This window comes from Mustela erminea, chromosome 6 (assembly GCF_009829155.1).
Source record: "Mustela erminea isolate mMusErm1 chromosome 6, mMusErm1.Pri, whole genome shotgun sequence".
Lineage (NCBI taxonomy): Eukaryota > Metazoa > Chordata > Mammalia > Carnivora > Mustelidae > Mustela > Mustela erminea.
This window is the reverse complement of record NC_045619.1, coordinates 73,034,903-73,054,979: the sequence shown is the minus strand read 5'-3', so window position 1 is coordinate 73,054,979 and position 20,077 is coordinate 73,034,903. Positions and strand designations below refer to the sequence as shown.

Genomic DNA, 20,077 nt, shown 5'->3' with positions numbered 1-20,077 from the left:
TTTTAGACTTTGGTCCTAGATATCAGTCTTATTAGCAACATGTTTTTGGGTGTATCTCCCCAGGCAGGGCAACAAAAGCAAAAATATACAATTGGGACTACACGGGAAAAAAAAAAAAAAAAAGGTTTTACACAGTGAAGGAAGCCATCAACAAAACAGTCAATCTACTGAATGAAGGAAGATATTTACAAATGACATACCTGGGTTAATACCCAATATATATAAAGAGCTCATACAACTCAACACCAAAGAAACAAACAATCTGATTAAAAAATGAGGAGAGGACTTGAGTAAACTTTTTGTTTGTTTGTTTGTTTTGAGAGAGAGAGAAAGTGAGAGGGAATAAGCACTTGTAAATTTTGTATTTAATAATTACAAGTTGTTAAAACCTTTGGTAGCTGAATATTTGGGAGCACTCTTAAATTCCTTGATTAAAGTTTTCTATTTCATTTTATATGCAATGCATTCAAACAGGACTCCCTAACCAAAAGGTTCAATGCCACTGTAGGACACAGGTTTACTTAGAAAGTAGTTCTTCTTTTTCTTTTTTAAAGATTTTTATCTATTTATTTGAGAGGGAGTGAGAAAGAGAGAGAGCATGAAGTGGGGAGGGCCAGAGGAAGAAGCAGACTCCCTGCTGAGCAGGGAGCCTGATATGGGACTTGATCCTGGACTCCAGCATCATGACCTGAGATGAAGGCAGTCGCTTAACCAACTGAGCCACCCACTGAGGCTTAGATATTACATAAAGATTTATTTACTTATTTTAGAGAGAGAGAGTGCGAGTGGGGAGAGGGGTAGAGGGAGAAGGAGAGAGAGCCGGAGAGAAGCAGACTCCCTGCTGAAGCCCTATGCAGGACTAGATCTCATGACCCCAATATCATGACCTGAGCCAAAATTGAGTCAGATGCTTAGCAGACTGAGACACCCTGGTACCCCAAGGCTCAGATATTTTAAGAATTTAGTTAATAATAATTCTTATTTAAATTCAAATTAGCTTCACCAAAATTTGGTACTTTCATCTGTGCATATAAAAAATTATAAATTTTTATAATTACAGTTTTAATTTACATTGGTAGATTATTGCACTTTTAATTTGTTATTATTTATTTATTTTAAAAATTTATTTATTTATTTGACACAGAGTGAGAGAGCATAAGCAGAGAAAGCAGGAGACAGAGGGAGAGGGAGAAGCAGGCTCCCCACTGAGCAAGCAGTCCGATGCAGGGCTCAATCTCAGGACCCTGGGATCATGACCTGAGCCAAAGGCAGATGCTTAACCGACTAAGCTATCCAGGTGCCCCAATTATTGCACTTTTTAAAACAATTTTGACTTATGCATGCATCTCAATTTCAAGAATATTCCTGGATCCATGGGTTTCTTAATTTAATAAGAACATTGTTTTTCCATAAAGCTGTACTCCTTCAAAATTTACATTTCTTTTAAGTTTATTTTATATTTAAGTAAACCCTACATCCAACATGGGGCTCGAACCCATGACCCCAAGATCAAAAGTCATATGTTTCTCTTACTGAGCCGGCCTGTTATCAGTTGAAAACCAAATCTTTTATGTCAGTATTGAACTTTTTAACTAAAACTACAATGGTCTTCACAATGAAGTTAAACTTTTTGACAGAATGAGCTTCTAAAAACTTAACTTGAATTGGATGAAAAAAATCAAACTATTATTGTAATTAACTTATTTGATGACACCAATATAAAACAAACATTATCAAGCTGGAGGCACAGTTAGAAAGCCAATACATTAACAGGTATTTTACTCTTCACGTGTGCACAAGAAAACTTAGACTTGAGTCCACAATAGCCAAACTATGGAAAGAGTCCAGATGTCCATCAACAGATGAATGGCTAAAGAGGATGTGAGATATATATCTCTATATCTCTATATAGCTCTATATATCTCACATCTATCTAGATATCTTGATATCTAGATATCTATATAGATCATATATCTAGATATATGATCTATCTATCTACATATCAGAATATTATGCAGCCATAAAAATGAATTTTTTATCATTTGCAATGACGTGGATGGAACTAGAGGGTATTATGAACAAAATAAGTCAATCAGAGAAAGACAATTATCATATGATCTCACTGATGTGTGGAATTTAAGAAACAAGGCAGAGGATCATAGAGGAAGAGAGGAAAAAATGAAATAAGATAAAACCAGAGCGGGAAATGAACCACAAGAGACCCCTAATCTTAGGAAACAAACGGAGGGTTGCTGGAAGGGAGAGGGGTAGGGGGATGGGTTATAGACACCGGGGAGGGTATGTGTTGTGGTGACCACAGGGTGTTACGTAAGACTAAATCACAGACCTGTACCCCTGAAGCAAATAATACATTATATGTTAATTAAAAAAAATAATTGAAAATAAAACTTAGACTTGAGAGTATGCAGAAGTACTCTAGAAAAGCCATCATTTGCTCTAAATGAGAAGTATGCTTCACAGCCTCTGCATCTGCATGCATTACATAGCCATCTTCAGGCACAGTGGTTTTTTGTTTTTTTTTTTTTAGATTTTATTTATTTATCTGAGAGAGCGAGCGAGCGAGTGAGCATGAGCAGGTGGCAGAGGGAGAAGCAGGCTCCCCACTGAGCTGGGAGCCTAACAGAAGTCTCCATCCCAAGACCCTGGGATTATGGCCTGAGCCGAAGGCAGACACTTAACTGACTGAGCCACCCAGGTGCCTCTAGGCATAGTATTCTTTAAAAAAAAAAGTCCTAATATATGAAGTAGATGCTAATTTTTTTCTTCAGCAAATTTGGGTCTTCTACTTTTCACTTAGTCAGTGATGTCACTATAGCCTACACTGGCCATGGTAAGTGTTCATAAATATCCCGTGCAATTTACACATTCATCATTAACTTTATTGAGGAACCAAAATTTGGACTTAATCTTTCATTCTATAAGAAATTTCAAAGGCTTATTCTAACTGAAAGAGATAATGGGGGAAATTAATGTGCAGAATATAAATAGTTATAGATTCACACTATATATGTATTTATAGTACATATATAGTTACCAATATATATTTATATAATATACAATAAAACCCCTAAGGCAAGTGTAACCAGACTATTCTCTGCCCACAGTGTGGCAGGACTGCTTGGTCTATTTTCTCCACTTATTTCACATACAACTTATGTGAAGTATAGTATAATATATAGTATATTATAGTATAGTATAATTAATACTATAATTAAGTGTCCTGGAGGCTCCATGTGCATCTTCGATGGAAGCATGGACCCTAGCACAACCAGCAGATAGAGCAGCAGCAGCATCCAATCCTTCTCCCACCATCACTGGACCTGAGTTCATTGTCACCTCGGTGGGAGCACACTTCATTTAACAGTAAGCACTCTGCCTCTGCCTACAGTCCTTGAAGAGAGAGGTAAGAAAGGGAATGTCTGGTGAGTTCTGGAAACAGCAAGAGAGATTGTCCCTCCCACTGAAAATGAGAGCCGCACCTGCAGCACATGTCCCTCATACACTGCTAATTGAGAATACAGCAGAAGATGGAAGTGCAAAGTGCAAGTCAACCAAACACATCCCCAGCTTTTTTGGATAAACCCATTCATAACAACTTTGCTTAAATATGTGGGTTCTTTTTAAAGATTTATTTACTTATTAGTTGGGGCTGGGGGACAGAGAGTACAAGCAGGGGGAGTGGGAGGCAGAGGGTGAGGGAGAAGCAGGTTCCCTGCTGAGTTAGGAGCCGGAAGTGGGGCTCGATCCTAGGACCCTGGGGTCATGACCTGAGCTGAAGCAGATGCCCAACTGACTGAGCCACTCAGGCATTCCTAAATATGTTTTTTAGAATGGGGGAAGGGTGAACTGTACCTTTCCAATGCAAACTTCTAGGGACCTATGGAAGAGAACATGGAGGACAATTAATTTATCACATCTCTTAAGGATATCCTGTTGGGGGGTGCCTGGGTGGCTCAGTGGGTTAAACCCCTGCCTTCGGCTCAGGTCATGATCTCAGGGTCCTGGGATCGAGCCCTGCATCGGGCTCTCTGCTCAGCAGGGAGCCTGCTTCCTCCTCTCTCTCTGCCTGCCTTTCTGCCTAGTTGTGATCTCTGTCTGTCAAATAAATAAATAAAATTAAAAAAAAAAAAGGATATCCTGTTGGGTTAGATGTCATCTTCTCTGAACTGCTTGAGGTGGCAGGGTGATAAGGTCCCCCAAGTTTCATACTCAAATGACCCCAACTAGTCTCTAAGGAGCAAAAAATTTGCCGTGGCTTTATTGAGCCATCTGTTTGACTGAGGGTTTGGGCTCTTCAAGTAATACAATTCCTTCAAACACATGTTGAACACATATTTAAACAATACTGGTTTGATGATGGACCAAATAACCAGAGTGTTGTGTTTCTACCTCCATCCTTTGTATTATCACTAGGTGATTCTCAAAATATTTACCTCTCCCTTTGGCATATCTAATAATTTCTTCTTATAATAACTTAGTCATGAAAAGGAAGGTAGCTGATTTTCAGTATTCTTTGTGTGTGTTGGGAGGTGGGAATTTATGTTTACTATATTGGGTTGTCTCAACAATGGTTTTTTTTTTAAAATTTTATTTATTTATTTGATATAGAGATAACAAGTAGGCAGAGAGGCAGGTAGGGGGTGGGGGTGGGAGGAAGCAGGCTCTGAGCAGAGAGCCCGATGTGGGGCTCAATCCCAGGACCCTGGAATCATGACCTCAGCTGAAGGCAGAGGCTTTAACCCACTGAGCCACCCAGGCGCTCCTCAATGATGGTTTTAATTATATTTTACTCTTTGCTTACCTCTTTTTTGAGATATGCTTGACAAATAAAATTGTATATATTTAAGGTGTACAACATAATATATACATATATTTCTGAAGTAATCTCTACACCCAGCGTGGGGCTCAAATTCATGACCCTGAGATTAAGAGTCAGAGGCTCTACTGATTGAGCCAGCCAGACTCCCCTGCTGACATTTTGATAATAGCCCTCTTAACAAGTGTGAGATTATAACACAGTGTGGTTTTGATTTACATTCCTTGATGATTAGTGATGTTGAGCATTTTTTCATGTGCCTGTTGGTCATTTGTAGGTGTTCTTTAGAAAAATGTCCATTTAGGTTTTTTGCTCATTTTAAAATTTAGGTATTTGGTTTCTTGCTATTGATTTACATGAGTTCCCTATACATTTTGGAAGTTAACTTCTTGTCAGATACTCATTTTACCCAAGGTGATTTATAGATTCAATGCAATCCCTACCAAAATTCCAATGCCATTATCACCAAAATAGAAAAAATAATCCTAAAATTCATATGAAGCCACAAAAGACCCAGAATGGCCAAAGCAATCTTGTGCAAGAAAAACAAAGTTTTTTGTGACATTACACTTCCTGACTTTAAACTATATTACAAAGCTATAATAACCAAAACCGGCATGTACTGGCATAAAAACAGACATACAGACTAATGGAACAGACCAGAGAGCTCAGAAATAAACCTATTCACAAATACACAGTGAACTAACTTTCAACAAAGGCACAAATAATACCCAATGGGGAAAGGGTAGCCTCTTTGATAAATGATGTTGAGAAAACTTGTATCCACATCTACCATACATGAAAATCTACTCAAAATATGTTAAAAACTTAAACATAAGACCCAAAACTATAAAGCTCCTAGAAAAAAATGTAGAGGAAGAGCTCCTTGCAATGATTTTTTGGATTTGACACCAAAAGCACAGGCAACAAAAGCAAAAATAAACAAGTGAGACTACATCAAACTACATCAAAAGGTTTTGCCCAGCAAAGGACATAATCAACAAAATGAAAAGGTAACCTACAGAAGGGGAGAAAACATACACCAACTGTTATGCCCAAGTTTTCATGTCCGAGAGACCACCAAGGAGCCAACACCAATGTAAACACACGAGGGTTTATTCAGCAAGCTTAAGCTTGGGCCCAAGAATACCTGACACAACAGAGTAGGGACTTGGACCCCAAACCAGATTATAGTCAGAGTTTTTAAAGGCAGAGCAGGGGTGTCAATAGGTGATTGGGCCACGACTACTAGCCCTATGTTTCTGTTTTTTCCTTTTTCTTTCTGACATGATCTATTACAATGTCAAACCATGTTGTTCCTGTTTTTTCCTTTTTCTTTCTGACATGATCTATTATAACGTCAAGCCATGTTATTCCTGATGTGAGTTATTACAATGATAAGCCATCTTATTCCTGATTGATCATTGTTTTTGCTCCAGTCAGTCATCCTGGAGCTATCCTATTCCTGATTTATCATTGTTTTTGCTCTGGTCAGTCTTCCTGGAACCAGGGGTCATTTACCGGTCCTGGAGACCTAAGATGGCTGCTGGGGCCAAGATGGCTGTACTTATGTCAAGGCTTGGGCTGTACATACAGCCTTGTTTTTCTTGGCCTCCACACAACCAAATGAATTCTTTTTCACATAAAAAGGACCTTGAAAGAGTGAGAAGGCAGTAACAGATTTGTTGAGTTTTATATTTTCAGTGAGATAGATTAAAAATTAAATAAAACACATATTTCAAGGCTCAGAGTAACTTCAGCTAGTAAAATTAGAGAACAAACAATCACCCCCTTCCCTTTACCTTGGTTTTAAGGAATATAGCCAAAATGAGATTTGGAGTAGGAATTTAATTCTACTTCATTTCACAAACATTTTTTTTTTTTTTTAGATTTTATTTATTTATTTGTCAGAGAGAGAGAGAGAGTGAATGCAGGCAGACAGAGTGGCAGGCAGAGACAGAGAGAGAAGCAGGCTCCCTGCTGAGCAAGGAGCCCCACGTGGGACTTGATCCCAGGATGCTGGGATCATGACCTGAGCCGAAGGTGGGTGCTTAACCAACTGAGCCACCCAGGCGTCCCCATTTCACAAACATTTAATGAACATTTTCTAAATGCGACAAATCACATAAAGAGATAAACTGATGCACTCTACCCTAAAGGAGTTCCCACTTTCTCAGACGATGCAGCCACTGCCTGAAAATCTATGGCTATAATAAGGGTTGGAAGGTTATGCTAACAGCATGAGTAAAGTATAGTAAAAATCTCAGAAGCGGGGATCAAATGATTTTCACTGTAAGTGTTAGGAAATGCTTCACAGATGGGGTGATATTTGAGCTGGGATTAGGAGTAGAATGAGTAGGATCTGTTCCATTAACTGGAGAAGCAGTGAAAGGATTTTCTAGATAGAGGAGCATAGAAGTGCCGACAACACTGATTCCATCTTTGGCTCTCCATCTTGTTCATGCCCTCACAAGGACCTCTCTTGGAGCTATGTGTTCCAGGTCCCAGGGAGGTTAACGTGTGCCCTGACTGGAATGCAGGAAGACTTGTTCTGATTCTTCCTAAAGTGGTGCACAGAAGACACCACTTTAGATAACTAGTAGAGATGACTGGTACCCAGATGGTGCCACTTGAGATAACTACCTTTTGACCGCACCACAGTGATCTTCTTGCTATATAAATGCTGTCAATTAAGGTCCAGACTTGGCAGAGAATAGCTATGTAGCACCTGGATTGTTGCCCACCCAATCCCAAACCCCTCACCTCACCCCACACTCCCCAACTCCTGTCAGTAAGATACCTTGAATAAAACTCTGTAGACAGAGTGGACTTCCTTGCTTCATTTTTCCATCTTAAAATGCTTTCTCAGTCTGGAGGATACTTTACTATCCCTCTTCCACCTTCTAACAAGGAGACAAATAATATGAGCAAAGGCAGGCAGCTCCCTCATGGCAAAGGCTGGTGTGTTTATTTGGGGAAAGTGAGAAGTTTACTGTGCCTGGCACAGAGAAAAGATAAGATGGGAGCATGGGGTACAAGTAAAAATAATTTGGTCTGTGGAAATAAAGATAAATCAAAAGACCAACCATATGCCCCAATGTCCAGGCTTTGGTTAAAACTGCCAGCTTCCCTAATGTTTGCCCTGGCTTCCAACTGTGGAGGCTGAGAAAATTAAGGCCATCCCACCTCAAGTTTAGTGCTAGCACAAGTACAGCCATCTTAGCTTCAGCAGCCATCTCAGGCCCCTGTGACCAGGGGCTGAACTTTACCCTACTTCAGTTCCAGGAAAAACTGCTATACCCAACCCTGCAACACCCCGGCAATAGCTAATCAGCTTACTGCAGAAAGTCTGAAATTTCCCCTCTTCCCCCCATCCCCAAGCCTCTTGTAATGACACATAAATACCCCTGCCTTAACTAAGGTCGGGGTCCAAGTCCCTATTCCACTGTGTCAAGTATACTTGGGCCCAAGTTTAAGCTTGTCGAATAAACCCTCATGTGATTGGATTGGTGTTGGCTCCTTGGTGGTCTCTCGGACACGAAAACTTGGGCATTACACCAACGAGGGACCAACCAGAGTCAGCCAAATATGCTCCCCTAACCAACACATAGGATGTTCCATTTCCAGTTAGCCTATCAGCTTCCCCTGCCAACAACTGAAAGACCCTCACTCCGCACCCAAGAACCAGACACCATGTCTCCACTGGATGCAAGTCGCAAGAGGTGATTTATTGTTTACACAGGCGCCTGCGGACCCATCAGCCTCCTGTGGACTGAGTGTGCCGGGCTAAGTTGGCCAGCAGATTATATAGGGCAGGGTTGGGGTGGCGGGAAGCAAGCTTACAGAAGCAGATGCATGGTTACAGGGATCTGATTGGTTAATTTAAATCAAGCATAGTCAGGCGTTGGGTTCAAGGCAAGGACACAGCCGTTTGTTCTGGCGGGCCTTGCCTCAGCACTCTGGAAAGTCCCAGGTACACTCTGTTCCTCATTTGTCTTCCCTTTTGACAGGCCAGTTGACCATAGACATCCTGGTATGTGTTGCCATCCGGCTATGGGAACAATAGGTTACTTAATCAAGCCTTCAGCAAGGGGAGAGGGGTCTTTCATTCCCCCCTTTTTCTTTATCATGGATAGAATCTTATATCCATTCGCTTTGTTCATGAAGTAAGTCAATTTGAGAGCCGGTCTGTTTAATCAGTTGATATTGCTGTGTCAGCACCATTGTCTGGATTACTGACAAGCGATCTTTTATGAACTGTACGAGTTTATTTAAGATACAAGGGCCGATTGAAAGAATTAGTAGAAGTATATTTCGAAGGGTGTCAGACCGTGAGGGCCAGGAGTGTTTCTGGCCCTATAGTGTGCTAAAGGTAGGAGCTGGACCCAATCTTTAGAGCCAGTTTCAAGCAGTAATTTAGATAGAGCCTCCTTGATGATTCTATTCATTCTCTCTACTTGTCCTGAACTTTGGGGTCTGTAAGCACAATGTAATTTCCAATCGATCCCCAAAAGCTTGGCCACCGACTGACTTACCTGGGAGACAAAGGCAGGCCCATTGTCTGACCCCAGTACCTCAGGCATTCCATACCTTGGGAAAATCTCCTCCAGTAACTTCTTAGCAACTATGTTGGCAGTCTCCTTCTTGGTGGGGAAGGCCTCTGCCCATCCTGAAAATGTGTCTAGAAAAACTAAGAGATATTTATATCCATACATGCCAGGTTTGATCTTGGTAAAGTCAATTTCCCAATGTGTGCCAGGGCGGTGACTGTGTACTCGGACTCCTGGTCCGATACTAGTTTTTCCAGCATTGACTTGGGCACACGCTGTGAAATTTGCGGCCACTTGTCGAAGGAGGAAGTTTCATTTGGGGAAATAGTTTTCTAAATTGGCCCTATCCATTAAAGATTTCATTTTGTTTTGTTTGCACTTAGATGAGTCAGCCGATGGAGGTGATTTATTAGTTCCTTTGCCATTTTAATGGGCATTATGGCTTTCCCTTGATATTCCCATCGGTTTAGGGCCGGGTTGTAATTGGCCCCCAACCTCTGCATGATGTCTAAATCGGTTTCTTCATAATTCCAAACGGGGGCGTCATTGGTTTCCTCTGTCCCAGTGAGGATGGTAACAACAGTCAATAGTTGAGGCCCTAAAGCTGCCCCTTGGGCTGCTTCGTCAGCCAAGTGATTTCCTTTGGCCTCTGGGCTATTTCCTTTTTGATGGCCTGGGCAGTGCATTATGCTCAGCTTTTTGGGAAGAAATAAGGCCTTTAGTAGGGCCAATATTTCAGTTTTATTTTTAACTTCTTTTCCGTCGGAGGTCAGTAGCCCCCTCCTCCGATAAATTTCCCCATGAATATGGGCGGTGGCAATGGCGTATCTGCTATCTGTGTAAACATTAAGTCTCTTACCTTCTGCCAGTTGGAGGGCCTGGGTTAAGGCGATTAGCTCGGCCCGTTGTGCTGAAGTGCCTCCTGGTAGTGCACTTGCCCACACAATTTGAGAGTCGGTCGTGATGGCGGCTCCTGCCCGTCATTCTCCATCCTGCAGGTAGTTACTGCCATCCGTGTACCAGGTCAGGTCCGCATCCTTCATGGGCTGGTCAGTTAGGTCAGGTCGTGTCCCATGCGTTTCCGCAAGGATCTGGTGGCAATCATGCAAGGGGGCCTCCCCAGGGGTGGGTAGGAGAGTTGCGGGGTTGAGAGTCACCACAGGTCCGAACTGGATTCTGTCTGTGTCCAGGAGGGGGGACTGATAGTGAGTAAGGCGAGCATTAGATAGCCAGCGGTCTGGGGGTTGGCGAATTAAAGATTCCACTGTGTGTGGAGCCAGGATTGTTAAAGGCTGTCCCAAAGTCAATTTGGTTGCATCCTTGATTAGGACTGCTATGGCTGCTATCATTTTTAGGCATGGTGGCCATCCTGCTGCCACGGGGTCTAACTTCTTAGAGAGGTAGGCGATAGGGCGTCTCCAAGGCCCTAGTCTTTGAGTTAGAACCCCTTTAGCAAACCCTTGCTTTTCATCGACAAACAGGTCAAAGGGTTTAGTTATGTCCGGCAGGCCTAACGCTGGGGACTTGAGGAGCGCTTGTTTAATATGATCGAATGCCTGCTGTTGTTGTTTGGTCCAGACGAAAGGGGCATCCTGCTTGGTCAAGGGGTACAGGGGAGCCGCTATTTCTGCAAACCCAGGGATCCATAGTCTACAGAAGCCCGCCGTCCCTAGGAATTCCCGCAATTGCCTGTGGGTTTGGGGCGTTGGAATGCTGGATATAGTCTCTTTCCTTGCGGCCGTTAACCATCGCTGGCCATTATGCAATTCATAACCCAGGTAGGTGACCTTAGTCTGGCAAATCTGGGCCTTCTTTGAGGATGCCCTATATCCCATTTGGCCAAGGGTTCGTAGGAGGTCCCCAGTACCTGTTTGACAGTCCTCCTCATTTGTTGCTGCCAGTAAGATGTCATCGACATATTAGAGTAAGATCAGGGAGGGATGCCTTACCCGGAAATCGGCCAGGTCCTGGTGAAGGGCCTCATCGAATAACGTGGGGCTGTTCTTAAATCCTTGTGGCAGCCTTGTCCAGGTTAACTGACCTGAGATTCCCAATTCTGGGTCCTTCCACTCGAATGCAAAAATGGGTTGACTCTGGGGACTTAATCTCAAACAGAAGAAAGCGTCTTTTAGATCTAGGACGGTATACCAGGAGTGGGTCGGAGGCAAGGTGCTAAGTAGGTTATAAGGGTTAGGCACGGTAGGGTGGATGTCTTCTACTCATTTATTGACCTCTCTTAGGTCCTGGACCAGCCGGTAGTCATTTGTACCAGGTTTCTTGACAGATAGTAGAGGAGTATTCCAGGGAGACCGACATGGGGCCAAAATGCCCTGGTCTAATAGCCGCTGTATGTGCGGTCTAATGCCTTGATAAGCCTCGTTAGACATAGGATATTGTTTAACATTGACAGGGATGGCTGTTGCCTTCAATTGTATGTGAATGGGGGGCTGCTGGATAGCTAATCCCATTCCTCCTGTTTCCGCCCAGGCATTTGGGTAGGATGAGAGCCAGGATTTTATGTCCCCCTTAGGTTGGGGGGCTTTTTCATGCAGTCTATATTCTTCTTCTAATTGTAAAGTAAGTATATGCAAAGGAGTCCCGTTGGGGCCGGTCACTGTGGGTCCCCTTGGTGCAAAATGGATCTGGGCTTTTAGTTTAGTCAATAGATCTCTCCCCAGGAGTGGGTAGGGGCAGTCAGGCACATGGAGGAACGAATGAGAAACTTTACCTGAGGCCAAATGTACTTTCCTTTCCGTGGTCCAACGGTATTGTTTCCCTCCGGTGGCCCCTTGAGCCCATGCCGTCCGGTCACTCAATGGTCCTGGGGTTTTGGTTAAGACAGAATGTTGTGCCCCGGTATCTACCAAAAAGGTGACTGGTTGCCCCCCGACAGTTAGGGTTATCCTGGGCTCGGGGGGGGGGGGCTCCTGGCCTTGACATCCCTAGTCCGTATCCAGGGCCATTAATCTTGTGACCTGTCTGATATTTTCCTTGGGGTTACGGGGTCTTTTTGGGCAGTCTTTGACCCAGTGTCCTCTTTCTTTGCAATAGGCACACTGGTCTCGATCCACCCGAGGCTTTCCCTTGTCTCCTTCCCTGCCTGGCTTTCCTGTTTCTGACCCTTGATTGCCTTGCACTACAGCGGCCAAGATTTTGCTAAGTTCCTTATTTCACTTACGCTCCCGTTTGTCTTCCTTTTCTTCAGCCTCCTTTCTTAGCCTTTCTTCCTGAGTTTCTCTCTTATTATAAATTTTTTCTGCCTCCTTTAACAAATCTTGCAACGAGAAATCTTGTAAATTCTCCAGTCGCTGTAACTTATTTCTAATGTCTGGCGCTGACTGCCAAATGAATGCCATGGACACATTTTCTCTCTGTTCATGACTGTGAGGATCGAAGGGAGTATATCTACGATAAGCCTCCTTAAGTCTTTCTAGGAAAGCGGTTGGAGATTCTTCTGAGCCCTGAGTGACCTGTCTTACCTGAGCCAAATTGGTAGGGTGGCGCCCCGCATTATGGAGGCCTGCTATGAGTAACTGGCGATAAAGATTTCGGTGGGTCCTACCTTCAGCTGCGTTGAAATCCCAGTCAGGACGGGTCAAGGGAAAGGCGGCATCAATCACGTTCGGGAGTTGGGTAGGTCTTCCATCGTCTCCCAGAACATTTTTTCCGGCTTCCAGAAAAACTTTTTGTCTCTCCTCTGTAGTGAGAAGAGTCTGCAAGAGCTGCTGGCAATCATCCCAAGTGGGTTGATGCGTGATTAGAATGGACTCGATTAAAGCGGTCAAAGCTATGGGGTCCTGTGAGAAGGAAGGGTTATGGGACTTCCAGTTATATAAGTCTGAGGCTGAGAAGGGCCAGTATTGAAGTTGATTGCCTGGCCCCCCACCTTGGCGCAGGGGAAGAAGCTTGGACGACCCCTCCTGTGCTGGTTCCTTGCGACTCCTAAGTCTTTCCGCCATTGGGGATGGTGAGGGGCGGCGTTCCTCAGGCAGGTTATCCGGTTCTTCCTCAGATTCTGAGGAATTCGGTGTTTGCGCTGGTGGAGGGGGAGACTGGTGGGGGGGGGGGTCCTCGGTTAAGAGGTCTATTAAGGGGGAGTCATGAGGAGGAAGAATCCTCTTTGGCTTAGGACGCCGGGAAGAGGCAGAATCACCTATTACAGGATATAAGTTGGAAGAAATAGGGGGTTTGGGAGGATTGGCAGGACATAGGGGAACAGGGGGAGCGGAAGGTATTGGGGAAGGGATAGAGTCTGGAAGGGGCTTAGGCTTTGGATGAGCGAAAGGAGAGACCCAGGGAGGGGGGTCATCAATTAGACTTTCCCAGACTGCTATGTAAGGGACTTGGTCCGGATGGCCCTGGGGTCCTTGACTGAAGATTCGCTCCTTGACCTGTAAGATAACAGTGATGTTAAAGGTCCCATCTCTGGGCCATCCAACATTAAAGATGGGCCATTCAGAGGTACATAGGGTCTGCCATTTTCTTCTTTTGATCTCCACTGACAGATTGTTAGCTCAGATCTGAACGTCTCTCCAGTGACCTAATGTGAGACTCAAGAGGGTGGTAATGGTCTGCCCCATTTTGTAGCCTTGAAAAGAAAGAAAAATTAATCATAGACACTTAAGACATTAATAGGACAATTTAGACATAGGAGACAAAAACAGATATCGCTGCGCGGCTTCGGTTCAAAACCGAAAGTACGGATTCGGACAGTCAGGAGGAACATAGAGGTTCCTCCGTGACTTACAGATGGCCCAAGATAATGGACCTTTTTAGATCCCCCGAGGCGTCTCCCGGGGTGGCAGGGGAGAAGTCTGAGTTCGTCAACTCCTTCTCAAGCTGCCCAAAATACAGAGCAACAACGTTGTTTAAAACATAAAAACAGACAAACAGAGAGACAGGGACACAGATGCTGGCCAGCTTACCTCCTGGTGGGGATCGGTTGGAGTCTTTCTTGGGTGGGAGTCCAATAGATCTCGGTGGAACCTCCAAATGAAAGACCCTCACTCCGCACCCAAGAACCAGACACCACGTCTCCACTGGATGCAAGTCGCAAGAGGTGATTTATTGTTTACACAGGCGCCTGCGGACCCATCAGCCTCCTGTGGACTGAGTGTGCCGGGCTAAGTTGGCCAGCAGATTATATAGGGCAGGGTTGGGGTGGCGGGAAGCAAGCTTACAGAAGCAGATGCATGGTTACAGGGATCTGATTGGTTAATTTAAATCAAGCATAGTCAGGCGTTGGGTTCAAGGCAAGGACACAGCCGTTTGTTCTGGCGGGCCTTGCCTCAGCACTCTGGAAAGTCCCAGGTACACTCTGTTCCTCATTTGTCTTCCCTTTTGACAGGCCGGTTGACCATAGACATCCTGGTATGTGTTGCCATCCAGCTATGGGGACAATAGGTTACTTAATCAAGCCTTCAGCAAGGGGAGAGGCCGGCTGTGGGGACAATAGGTTACTTAATCAAGACTTCAGCAAGGGGAGAGGGGTCTTTCACAACCTTCAGTTGAACATACCTGAAGACTTCCATTTTTCTGATTTCTTGATTTCTGATTTTCTTGATTTCTACTATCAAGCCTTCCTACTCTTCTGCCTGCTCTAAGTCTCTGTTAAAATGTAAGTGATAGTGGCGGACTCCCTTGCTATAGCAAGCTCTGAATAAATAGCCTTCGCTTGTTCTCATTCAGGTGGTCCTTCTTTAATATCACCCAATCAGGTAGGTCTAAGCTGCCATCTGGATCACCTCAAGTTTTCTTCTACCCAGACCTTCTCCAATAATAAGACTCAACACTGATTACCAAAATCTTTCAAAATACACGAAATAATAAAGTGTTTATGATGAAAAGTTTTGCGCTGGGTTTGTAGCTGCTGCTGTTAGTGCCCCCACCCAGGCTCTGTTGGGCTCCCCGCCGAGGGGAGGAGGCGCCCGGGCCAGCCGGAGGCCTCTCCTTGGGGCTGAGCGGGATGGTGAGTGTCGCGAACCCGGAACGCACCCGCAGAAGACACCGGGCTCGGGAGGTCTGTCGAAGCAGGATCTCGCTTTATTGAGCAGGGCAGCGGCTTATATGGGGTGAGGGAAGGGAAGTGAGGTCAGCAAAGTGGGGGCCACTGGGGATGTGCCGTGTCGGCGGGAGTTGGGAGAGACACGCCCTGCAGGGGGTGGAGACTCGCGGGAAACGAAACTGATGGGAAACTGAAACCGCCACTTTGGCGCCTTTGTGGTCAGCCATGTGGGTTCCCGATCCGGAAGAGAAGGCCACCCGGCGCCATCTTAGCCTCTTGGGGCCCAACATCTTCCCCTTTTGTTTTTGTATGCATGACTTCTGTCTTAGGTCGCCGGCGGCGGGCCTTCAGGCTTACCCGTCATTGGGGAATCACACTGCTTTGGTGTACCCCCTGTCTTAGGTTGCTCTGCGTCCCCCGCCGGTCTTACCCGTCATTGAATATCATGCCTGTATAGGGGTTTGGTCCCTGACCTGGCGTGGGTTGTTCCTGCAAGGAATCCCATCCGCCATAGGTCGTGAGACTATTGATGGGGCCCCTCGTAGGACTCATCGTCACGGGTGGCCAGTCTCTGGTATTGAACATGGACGTTCATGAGTTGAATGGCCTCCACTCTTTTTTGGACGAATTGGGCAATCTTATTGATAATACAGGGGCCAAAGGTCAGCAGGAAAAGTAGGGTTAGGATGGGCCCCAGGAGGGGGAGGAGAAAGGGAAGTAAGCCATTAAAGCTTGTCCAGAAGGGGGAGGTCATCAGGGCGTGGCGGCGCTTCTCTAGGTCCTATAAAAATGGAGAGAGGTGCCCAAACCGGCCGACCCAGTGGCTACCCCGGCAGTGATGCCGAGCCCCAATAAGAGAGGGATGGCGGGATTGGCTCGAGCATTTCTCTCTGCAATTTGTTGGCATTCCTCCTTGTATAGGGCTGTCCACTTTATATATAAGGCCCCTGGAAGAACGGCCCTAGCTAGCGACCGCCAGTCAGCTGCTGTACATGGGGCATGGGCCAGACCTCGGAGGATGGTTTCTGTCCATGGGGCATTGGGCCTGTCCTCTAATACTGCCTTTTTGAGCTCCTTAAGGTCCCCAGGTTCCCATGGGTACCAAGGAGCTGGACGGTTGCCTCCTGGGTTAACGTAAACAAAGTGCTGCCAGGAGGCAGAGAAAAGATTCCCGGTTTTAGAGCTCATAAGGCCCAACAGAGGAGCAGACACCATGCTCCATCAGCCAGGGGGGAGGGGTTAGGCAGTCCAAGTCAGGCCAGAGAACACAGGGAAACTTCCCCGAAACAAAGAGAGTTTCGGCAGCTGCTTGGGAATATTCCCTATAGTCTCTGTCCCGAGTTAGACCAACCCCAGTTGGCTCCAGTTATAGCCATTAACACGGGAAGTGAGTGAGGGAGAAGCCCCCACATCTATTAGGAGAAACAGAGAGAAATACAGCAAGAGTCCCCTTTGTTAGGGATGGCCCAGCAACCTGGGTTTACTAGAAGAAAGCACTAGAAGAAGGCTTATTTGCATAATCAAGGGAAACACAAAGGGCAATGAGAAAGACACACAAAACAATTAACGAGCCGGCAAAGAAAGACGCTGCGCGATTTCGGTACAGAACCGAAAATACAAATTCAAACGGCCAAGGGGAACCGCGAGTTTCCCCTGTGGCCCACAAACGAATGGGGCCCCGAAAAAGCGGGCCCCTCTAATCCCTGGGGCGTCCCCCAGGGTGGCAGGGGAGAAGTCCGAGTTCGTCAACTCCTTCTCAAGCTGCCCAAAATACGAAGCAACAACGTTGTTGTACGAAACAGAAAACAGAGCACTGATAACTGACAGACGAGACAGATGAACAGGGGAACAGGAACATCGATATCGAAACACAAGTGCTGGCCAGCTTACCTCCCGGTGGGAGTCGGTTGGGTCCGATGATCTTTATTGTATCGTAGGCGCCTGCGGGTGGTCAGCAGCTCCTGCTAGCTGAGCACCCCAGGCTGGGGTGGTGCAGGATTTTTATAGACAGGTCGAAACACAAGTGCTGGCCAGCTTACCTCCCGGTGGGAGTCGGTTGGGTCCTTGGGCAGGAGTCCGATGATCTTTATTGTATCGCAGGCGCCTGCGGGTGGTCAGCAGCTCCTGCTAGCTGAGCACCCCAGGCTGGGGTGGTGCAGGATTTTTATAGACAGGTACAAACAAGTTTTGGGTGGGGCGGAGCTGATTGGCTGACAATTTACTTGGTGTTAGTGGATTGGCTTTGGAGGACCCGCGCCGCGCGCGAAGAAAAAGGCGGGAAGGGGGAGTGAGGAGGGGGAGTTGGACCTTATTACTCAGCAGAGAAGCATCCTGCCTACGTGACTATGCGGACCCCTGCCTACGTGACTATGCCTCGGCTAAAACATTGTCCTATGCTCCGGAGGGGGGGGGCAATAAGGAGGCGGAGGAGTGGGCGCTGATGGTTGGAGGAAGGGGTTAGTAGAAGGGGGGCGCGTAGGAGGGCCTTCAGCCCGAGATTTGGGTTGGAGATCCGGGGGCCAAGGAGCTGCATCAAAGGGATCTAGCGAGGGATTAACAGGGGGGGTCTCCAGTGGTGTTTGAGACGGTGGAGGCGGGCTCCTTTGAGGGCTGGTGGGATTCATTTGGGGCAGCTGCTTCAGGAGGGTTGACATGGGCTTTGCGAACTAATTGTTCGATACGGTCCCAGGTGTCCCAGTCAAAGAGATTACTTTCAGGCAGCCAAGGGGCGGCTTTAATAAGGGTTTCCCATGTTTTGAGAGCCTGGGAGTCGGTGAGGGAAAGACCGTGGCTCTTCAGAAGGAAGCTTAGGGATTCTAAGGAAGGGTCATTTTTAGAAAAGGACTGCCCCATAGCTTATGGGGGTACACTCACCCGTAGACCGATTGGCCCGTCAGCGAGAAGAGCGAGGTTCCTCACATGGGGCACCAGTTGTTGGGCTCCCCGCCGAGGGGAGGAGGCGCCCGGGCCAGCCGGAGGCCTCTCCTTGGGGCTGAGCGGGATGGTGAGTGTTGCGAACCCGGAACGCACCCACAGAAGACACCGGGCTCGGGAGGTCTGTCGAAGCAGGATCTCGCTTTATTGAGCAGGGCAGCGGCTTATATGGGGTGAGGGAAGGGAAGTGAGGTCAGCAAAGTGGGGGCCACTGGGGATATGCCGTGTCGGCGGGAGTTGGGAGAGACACGCCCTGCAGGGGTGGAGACTCGCGGGAAACGAAACTGATGGGAAACCGAAACCGCCACTTTGGCGCCTTTGTGGTCGGCCATGTGGGTTCCCGATCTGGAAGAGAAGGCCACCCGGCGCCATCTTAGCCTCTTGGGGCCCAACAAGGCTCCTGACGCTGCAGTATGCTTGGCTGACTTCTAACTCTGAGGGTTTTCTCCAGTGGCTTGAATTTAAACATTCCCCCAATCAGGCCATAGCCAATGACTGAAGGCAGCTGGTATAAATACCCCAGTGCCTTCACCTCTCCGGTGGAATGATGGCAGGCACGTTTTCCACACTGACCCCAGAGTTTCCTAGCAGGATTAAGCTACAATTGCTCACAGCAGTGGGGTTAGGGATGCCAACCCTTGCCCTAGTCAAAAATTTGCATCTAACTTTTCTTTTTCAAAATTTTATTTAAATTCCAGTTAGTTAACATAGAGTGTAATACTGGTTTCCGGAGTAGAATTTAGTGATTCATCACTTCCATATAACACCCAGTGCTCATCATAGCAAGTGCCCTCCTTAATACCCATCACCCATTTCACCCATCCCCCACCCACCTCCCTCCATCGACCCACAGTTTGTTCTCTGTCATTATGAGTCTCTTATAGTTTGCTTCCCTCTCTCTCTCTTTTTTCCCCCTTCCCACATGTTCATCTGTTTTGTTTCTTAAATTCCACATATGAGTGAAATTATATGGTATTTGTCTTTCTCTGACTTATTTTGCTTAGCATAATACACTCTGGCTCCATCCACATCATTGCAAAAGGCACGCTTATAACTTTTGACTCCCCAAAAACTCAACTTCTAAAAGCCTACTGTTTTTTTTTCTTGTTACATTTTTAAAATTAATTTTTAAATTTTTTTTTATAAACATATAAGGTATTTTTATCCCCAGGGGTACAAGTCTGTGAATCGCCAGGTTTACACATTTCACAGCACGCACCATAGCATATACCCTCCCCAATGTCCATAACCCCACCACCCTCTCCCTCCCCGACTCCCCACAGCAACCCTCAGTTTGTTTTGTGATATTAAGAGTCTCTTATGCTTTGTCTCCCTCCCGATCCCCTGATCCCATCTTGTTTCATTTATTCTTTTCCTACCTCCAAGCCCCCCATGTTGCATCTCCACTTCCTCATATCAGGGAGATCATATGATAGTTGTCTTTCTCTGGATGACTTATTTCACTAAGCATAATACCCTCTAGTTCCATCCATGTCATCACAAATGGCAAGATTTTGTTTCTTTTGATGGCTGCATTATATATATATATATATATATATATATATATATATATATATATATACACACACACACACACACACCACATCTTTAGCCATTCATCTGCTTAAAAGCCTACTGTTGACATGTACAGTTGATTAATATACATGTTGTATGTTATATGTATTACACACTGTATTCTCATAATAAAGTAAGCTAGAGAAAAGCAAGTAAAAAAAAATCCATTTACAGTAC

General features: G+C 45.8%; 1 protein-coding gene across 1 annotated transcript in view; it reads right to left on the bottom strand.

The window, feature by feature from the left end:
* Positions 1-517: 517 nt before the first annotated feature.
* Positions 518-20,077, bottom strand: part of LOC116593527 — a 44,551-nt gene continuing 24,991 nt past the window's right edge. The window contains exons 2-4 of the mRNA XM_032347828.1: positions 14,313-14,389; positions 12,614-13,778; positions 518-546 (exon numbers count right to left, since the gene is read on the bottom strand). Of these exons, the coding sequence (XP_032203719.1) occupies positions 518-546; positions 12,614-13,778; positions 14,313-14,389 (1,271 nt within the window). The remainder of the gene's footprint in view (positions 547-12,613; positions 13,779-14,312; positions 14,390-20,077) is intronic.